Source organism: Vigna radiata, chromosome 7 (assembly GCF_000741045.1).
Source record: "Vigna radiata var. radiata cultivar VC1973A chromosome 7, Vradiata_ver6, whole genome shotgun sequence".
Lineage (NCBI taxonomy): Eukaryota > Viridiplantae > Streptophyta > Magnoliopsida > Fabales > Fabaceae > Vigna > Vigna radiata.
The window spans coordinates 42,958,053-42,965,369 of NC_028357.1; the positions used below are offsets into that span (position 1 = coordinate 42,958,053).

Below are 7,317 nucleotides of genomic sequence, written 5' to 3' on the forward strand. Positions count from 1 at the left end.
GACTAAAAACATATTTAACCCAATAATTTTTTTGTGAGAGTTTAGTAGTCTGTTCTTCAAGACAAAGTCGTGAGACATTGTATACCATATTAATGCAAAATATTAAGCATAAGAGTTTTTCTAAACTTTTTATCCCTTTAAAGAAAAAGAAGTAAAAGAGTCCCTTGGGACGTCAGATGAAGAAGATAAGTGAAATAAACGGATATGATGATGTGCTCATTTTAATTTATCCCATTTATGAGTCACTGAAAAAAAAATGTTAAAAAAACCTTCCACTCTCTTTCTATCTGAACCTCCCTCGATTCGGCGAATAGGTTTTCATTTCCTTCTACCACTCTTTCCTCTCTCTCTCTCTATCACAGGAAAACCAGATACCATCGAAGCAAGCAAATCCTAGGGTTTCTCACTTCAAATTTGTCAACTATAGCGCTTTCTTTACTTTAATTTTGAATGTAATTCAGATTCATCTCACTTCGCACCTCTTCACTCAACTTTAGGGCTTTTCATCTCTCTCTTCCCCAAAACCCTCTCCCAAAACGATTTGCAATCCGATTACTCGATCTCGACATGGAATCCCGAGATTTACCGTCGTCGTCCCCGTCGTCCACCGCCAACCGCGATGCCTCCTCCGGCACCGAGACCGAGGACGGCGTTTTCACCGTCGCCGTGGCACTCGCCAAAGATGCCGCGTTGCATTTTCAGTCTGGCAAGTTCGCCGAGTGCGTTGAGGTTTTGAACCAGCTCCTGCAGAAGAAGCAGGACGATCCAAAGGTACTTGAATTCTCTTTACCATTTTCCCTCGATACTGATCTAACCGGCATCGTCTCATTTCTTTATCTGTTGCTCCCTGCTCGTAGTTCTTGATTGACGCTTCTTCTTTCATGTTTTTTTATTTTCTTGCTTCGTTGCGTGGTGCTAGTGTTTACTTTATACTAATTAATATGCGTCAGGTGATTGATCTGTTTGTTCGGTTCCTTATTTTATGAGTTGAATTTCAGTTTTGGTACCTATCCGGAACTGTAGCTAGTGAGCCCTTGCGGATGCAGTGTAACGACTGTGATTGTAGATGTGAATGTGCGTCCTGGTTTGATTGGATTTCCTCTATTAGAAAATGAACGAGCTGATTAAGCTGTGTTGCGAGCTTCTTGCAGTGGACTTTGATGAGAATGCATTTGCGCTGTGTTATGTGTATCTAGTTAGAGTGTCGGGCGCTTGGAGAAATTTGTAAGACTTGTAGAAGAAATTGTTGTAGTGGTTCCAACATGGGAAGTTTGAACGGAGATGGGGGATTTTTAGCTCATTTTCTGAATAAGGAAATATTTCTTTGTTCAACATTTGTTTGTCACTTTGTTAATTTTGGTTCTAGTTTCTTGATGGTAACCTGATTTGCCTGATAGATACCAGTAGAATGATGTGTAATTTTGTTTCTTAACGCTGACGTGATTAGGGGGATAGCTACTGGTGGTGCACACAACACTAAGTCAACGCATATTGTTTCACGAGCTTACACTTGTATACTTCATGCAAGTTGTTGGATAATAAGTTTTTTGTGCCGTAATGTTTTACTTAATGGTGTACATTGTCCATGCCATGTACAACACATTGTTTGTTTATCTTTGTTGTTTTCCTTTCATGGAACTAGAAATGTTTTGTTCCTGAATTTACACTCCTTATGTATCCTCACAATTGATGATATATGCCACGTTATAAATAAATTTGAATAGTTTGAGAGCCATTTTTGCAAGCATACCTGTGAAAACAATGCATATTGAAGAAATAACTAGACTTTATCATCATTTTGTAAGTGTGTTTCATAGAGGATGAGTGTGTTTTTTGTGTTCTCTACATGTTAATTATCTTGCAGGCAGAGAATAACAAAATTTTGTTCCATTTGTTATTTTGTGGATTGCATTTTGCAATTATGTTTGTTGAGCAATAAAATTCTCTGCTAACCCCATTGGGGCCTGTTACGAGCAAGGGAAGACTTGCTTTGGTGGGTTAACAACTTAATGTAACCTGCCAAATGCTGTGTTATCTTTATGTTGTTTTTTAGATATTGTGTAAGGCAACCCGTTTTTCTAAATTTGTGTTTAAGGTTTTAAATCCTAATATTTCAGGTAGTTCATAATATTGCAATTGCGGAATTCTTCCGAGACGGTTGTTCAGATCCCAAAAGGTTGCTTGAAGTAATAAATGGCGTCAAGGTATGCTATTTTAAATTCGACATTGTTTTTATTTCTGCTTACTGACATTTTTTATGGTCAGTAGCTTTTATTTTTCATGGATGATATTTGAAGGAAACCATTTTCACTTGTTTTTACCTTTATGGATTTAAAACTGGAATTGCATGACACTAATCCCAATATCAAGTTAACAATATTAAAATGAAGTTGGGTCTAAATAGCTTGGGCTCTTTTAATTTCTTAGCCTTTATGCTGACTCATTTAAGTCTTTCTGGGTCAGTGAAATGGTCTTGGCATTTGGCTTGAATAAGTGAAATGAGTGTCTAAGATCGTGGAGGCCATATTGGATACTGATAATTTCTCATGAATTTTCTGAAAGAAATAAGTCTCCATTGGAAGAATGATCTAGGCAAGATTTAACTTCCTGTTGAACCTGGTGTGTATAGTTGATGATAGTTTTATTTCACAAATTCCTCCTTTTGGGTATCTTATTTATGATATTCTTAAAGGAGGAAACTGGACATACATATCACCACCTCAACAATAATATTACAATTTAGGAAACAGTGGTGAAAAGGGTTCGAACATTGAATAGGTTTTCCTTGTTGAATAGCTTTATGAGATGAAGTTCAGTGTAGAAATCAGGAAGTCTTGTTTAAGCTTCAGATTTCTTTTATGTTGGCTTTGAGTTCTCATTTCTCTCTGGTTTGCCCCCTGGTGAAGTGGTCAGGTGGGGATCACGTTGAAACAGAAGGTTTTATTTTTACTCTCAAAATTGATTTATTTTGTTTTGGATCAATTAATTGTAGCTCGAAGCCTTAGCTCAATTTATTTGTAATTTTGTACTTATTATTTTTTATTTTTTATTGCTGGAGTTGATTCAGAGGAAAAATGATGAGCTTGCTCTAGCTTTGGGAGAACAAGGGGAGTCACTTAACAATGTTGGAAATAAAGTTGTTTTGGGATCCAAAGGAAGTAATGCTTCAGCGCATCAGTTTTCAGGTTCAAACAGCACTGGCACCGTGTATTCAGATGAATTTGACTCTTCTGTGGCAATGCTAAATATTGTATGTTCATTTTGCTCCTTTATTTCTCATTTTGTCTCTTTTAATGTATGCTTTTAATTACCTATGTAAACATATTTTTATATTTCAATTTCTTTAGGCCATCATTTGGTTCCATCTGCATGACTATGCAAAGACATTGTCTGTATTGGAACCTCTCTTTCAAAATATTGAACCTATAGATGAGGTATGTCATAGATGATTTGATTTGATTTTGTTTTTAATTTTACCCTGATATGTTGATTGCTTTGTTTTTCCTCTACCGTGTTTTCTTTTCTAAAGCAGACAACGGCTCTTCATATTTGTCTTCTGCTGCTTGATGCTAGCCTTGCTTGCCATGATGCATCAAAATCAGCTGTAAGTTCTATTTGATCTGTGATTAGTTGGTTTACATTTTAACCATTGCAAGTCTTGTCGCTTAATGCATTGTTCTCTATCATGATATTCATGCTGCATGAATGTATTATTCTTTTTCACTTACATATTAGTCCAGCTAGTTTACTTGTTAACTGAATATTGTGAGTGTTATGACATATGTTATACTTGTCCAGTTCAACCATGAACCTCTCGTTTCTCTGATGATAACTAAATCTTTCTTCTCAAGTCAGTGTTTTCAATGGTCATCTGTCCATTTGGTCTGTCTCAATCCTTTATTTGTAGCTATTTCAACTTTTTCTTTATTATGCATGAATATGTACTTAAATATCTAACCCTTGGTCATCTGAGGTAGGAAATTAATTTACAGATTACAAAATTAACCATAACATTGGTTATTAGGTTTTCAGTTTGTAACATAACATCCCTATCACTCAAGGCATGGCTGACATGACATTTGGTCCTTATGTAGAAAATGTGCATTCATGGTATATTTTGCTACTTATCTCAACCAGTGTAAGAAAGTCACTATGGTGGCGCTGTTGTGTAGCCGCTAGTGTGTAGTGGAATTTCTTGAATCCACAATTGCAGCTTTGGGTGCTCTTGTGGCCACTATAGTTGTGGTTGTAACATTTGTCCTGATCCTATTGTCATCTTTGACAAGTCTTCGATCATAATGTTATACCAATTTCTTTTATGCATGTTATATTTGAGCTAAACTGAGATGATCTAATTTCAATTCGAGAGCCATACGCCATCATGTCTATTTAACTTGGGTCAAACTGAAAAATTTAAGATTTAGTTTACTTGCTTTTGATGGTTTTCTTTTATAAAATACTATTTTAAACTTTCTTGGCATAATTTATTGAACTCTTACCCTGCTAGCTGTAGCATATGTTTATCCTGAATGATTTGTTTTGTAAGCGGCCTAAAAATTTGACATAAGCAGTTTTTTAGTTTCTCTAATTGTACAAGTGCACTAATCTGAGCTGGAATCTGTTTTTGTTTAGGATGTGTTGACTTATCTAGAAAAAGCATTTGGTGTTAGTAGTGTGAGTCAAGGTGACAGTGGGAACACAGCACAGCAACCAGCTGCAAATTTAGTTACCAAGTCTGCACCTGTTGCCATTAGTGCGTCAGCTACTGATGCATCCAGTTCTGACTTAGGGTCAAGTGCAAATGCATCTGAAAATCATCTCTCCAGAGCTTTGTCTGAGGATACACTTGATTATGAAGCCATGATTTTGGATATGGGTGGACAAAATTTAGCAAGGCCAATGGGCCCATCTTCAAATGACATTTCAAGGGCTTTGGTTGACAGGTTTTCTACTGTTGATTTAAAGCTAAAATTGCAACTTTACAAGGTTAGGTTTCTGCTTCTTACTAGGAACCTGAAGCTGGCAAAACGAGAAGTCAAGCTGGCCATGAACATTGCACGTGGAAGAGATTCATCAATGGCTCTTCTTTTGAAATCCCAGCTTGAGTATGCCCGTGGTAACCACCGCAAAGCTGTAAAGCTATTGATGGCATCAAATAATAGAACAGACACAGCATTTTCAAGCATTTTCAACAACAATCTTGGTTGCATTTATTATCAGCTTGGGAAATATCAGACGTCATCTTTATTTTTCTCAAAGGCTTTAACCAATTGCTCATCACTGCGGAAGGATCAATCTTTAAAGCTACCCACTTTCTCACAGGACAATTCTCTCCTTATAATTTATAATTGTGGTGTGCAGTACTTAGCTTGTGGGAAGCCAATACTTGCTGCTCGATGTTTCCAGAAGGCAAGTCTGGTCTTTTATAAACAACCTCTCTTGTGGCTCAGACTCTCGGAATGCTGTTTGATGGCTTTAGAAAAGGGCCTCATCAAATCAACTCGGTTCCCATCAGATAAGTTGGGGGTAGGAGTGTGTGTTGTTGGAATTGGAAAATGGAGGCAACTTGTGGTGGAAGATCAGATTCCAGGAAAGGGACATATGGACTCATCTGAAGGGGATGATTCTTGTCCAAGTGAAGATGGGCGACTGAAGTTATCAGTGTCCCTTGCCCAGCAATGCCTCTTGAATGCTCTAAACTTGCTGGATTCGAACAATGCAAATTGTTTGAAATCTGGTTTGCCCTCTAACTCTTCCGTGGAGGAAAATGATGGAAGTGAAGTGTCACCTTCAAAGAATTCAAATATTAAAAACTTACATGGCATTGATTCAAAGGCATTTTCAGTAGTAGGTTTAGGTCAGGTCAATGCAAACGGGGACACTAAGGAACAAAAGGGAGGAAATAGTCAGGAACTTGTTCAGAACTCCCTATCCTATTATGAAAATGTCCGTAAAAGAGAAAATCAACTGGTTAAACAAGCTGCTCTTGCTAATTTAGCTTATGTGGAGCTGGAATTGGACAATCCTTTGAAGGCACTATCAGTTGCAAGATCTCTCTTAGAACTTCCAGAATGTTCCAGAATTTACATCTTTCTAGGCCATGTTTATGCAGCAGAGGCTCTCTGCTTGCTGAACAGACCAAAGGAAGCGGCTGAGCATTTGTCATTTTATTTGTCTGGGGGAAACAATGTTGACTTGCCTTTCAGCCTTGAGGACTGTGAGAAATGGCAACCAGAGAGGACTGCCGAATTTGAAGAGGTGAATGTAGGATCCGTTGCTGCCAAGAATTCTTCTCTTGAAGGCGCTCAGAGTATTGTTTTCCTCAAGCCAGAGGAGGCGCGAGCAACAATTTATGCAAATTTTGCTGTAATGTCCGCAATGCAGGGTGAGTTTGAGAAATCCAGTATTTTGATTGCACAGGCATTGTCCATATTACCCAACAGTCCAGAAGCCACACTTACTGCAGTTTATTTGGATCTTTTGCTCGGTAAGCCACAGGAAGCTCTGACCAAATTAAAACGTTGTAGCCGTATTAGGTTCCTTCCTAGTGGAATAACATTGAGTAAATCTTCTTGAGTGTTGTATGCTTGGGTTTTGTCATTGTGCCTGGCCAACTTCTCAGCGTTAGTTAGCAGGTAGTTTAATCCTTCCATAGCATTTGTAACATATATAAGTTCAATTCAGAGAATAATTTTTTATGATTCATTTTCCTTATAATTCTCAAATTTAGGGTTCACTTACAGGTGGTGGCTGTGTTTTGGTTAGTGCTGGTGCCCACCTTTGAAATTTGAGGTGTAGATCAGATTCGGATTGTGTTTTTACTTTTTAGAGGCTAATTTGGTTTATATTCAAGAATAGAGGTCATGTCCTTGTGCTTATATTGAAAAAACTGAAAGGTTGATAGTTATTTCAGAATTCCATTTTCAATCCTATGGAGTTCGTTCTTTCTCGTTCTCATTCACTCCGCGGGTGTTATTATCCAGATGAATTTGGTCGTGTCTTGTGCTTTTTGCTAATGTATATATGTCATGGATTGGCAGGTTACTCGTATTTAAACATGGTAACGATTATTTGTATAGAATGTGTTCTTTTTATTACTGGATCTATGAACAATGCTGCCCTTGCTACCCATTAATTTTTTTATAATTATTTATTATGAAGATGATTAATGATGTTTTCAAATTAATATTTTATTTTTTATAGTAGTTGTTTTTTTTTTTTCTTTTGCTTGTGTTAAGATATACCTTGAGCAAAATTCTTAATCTTATGTCGAGCTAATTGATTTTTTCCTTGTATTTAGTCAAAATATGAGTATAA

General features: G+C 37.1%; 1 protein-coding gene across 3 annotated transcripts; it reads left to right on the forward strand.

Moving 5' to 3' along the window:
- Positions 1-261: 261 nt before the first annotated feature.
- Positions 262-7,078, forward strand: LOC106768606 (CCR4-NOT transcription complex subunit 10). 3 transcript variants are annotated; one of them, XR_001376262.2, is made up of 7 exons: positions 262-771; positions 2,118-2,204; positions 3,059-3,250; positions 3,348-3,434; positions 3,533-3,604; positions 4,633-6,635; positions 6,744-7,078. XR_001376262.2 is itself a non-coding variant. In XM_014653844.2 (6 exons), the coding sequence occupies exons 1-6, from the start codon at positions 568-570 to the stop codon at positions 6,574-6,576; spliced, it is 2,586 nt and encodes an 861-aa protein (XP_014509330.1). In that variant the 5' UTR covers positions 262-567; the 3' UTR covers positions 6,577-7,078. The 3 variants fall into 3 exon arrangements, 2 of the variants coding, with proteins under 2 accessions (XP_014509330.1, XP_014509331.1); XM_014653844.2 differs by having other exon boundaries at positions 4,633-7,078; XM_014653845.2 differs by having other exon boundaries at positions 3,068-3,250; positions 4,633-7,078.
- The last annotated feature ends 239 nt before the right edge of the window (positions 7,079-7,317 follow it).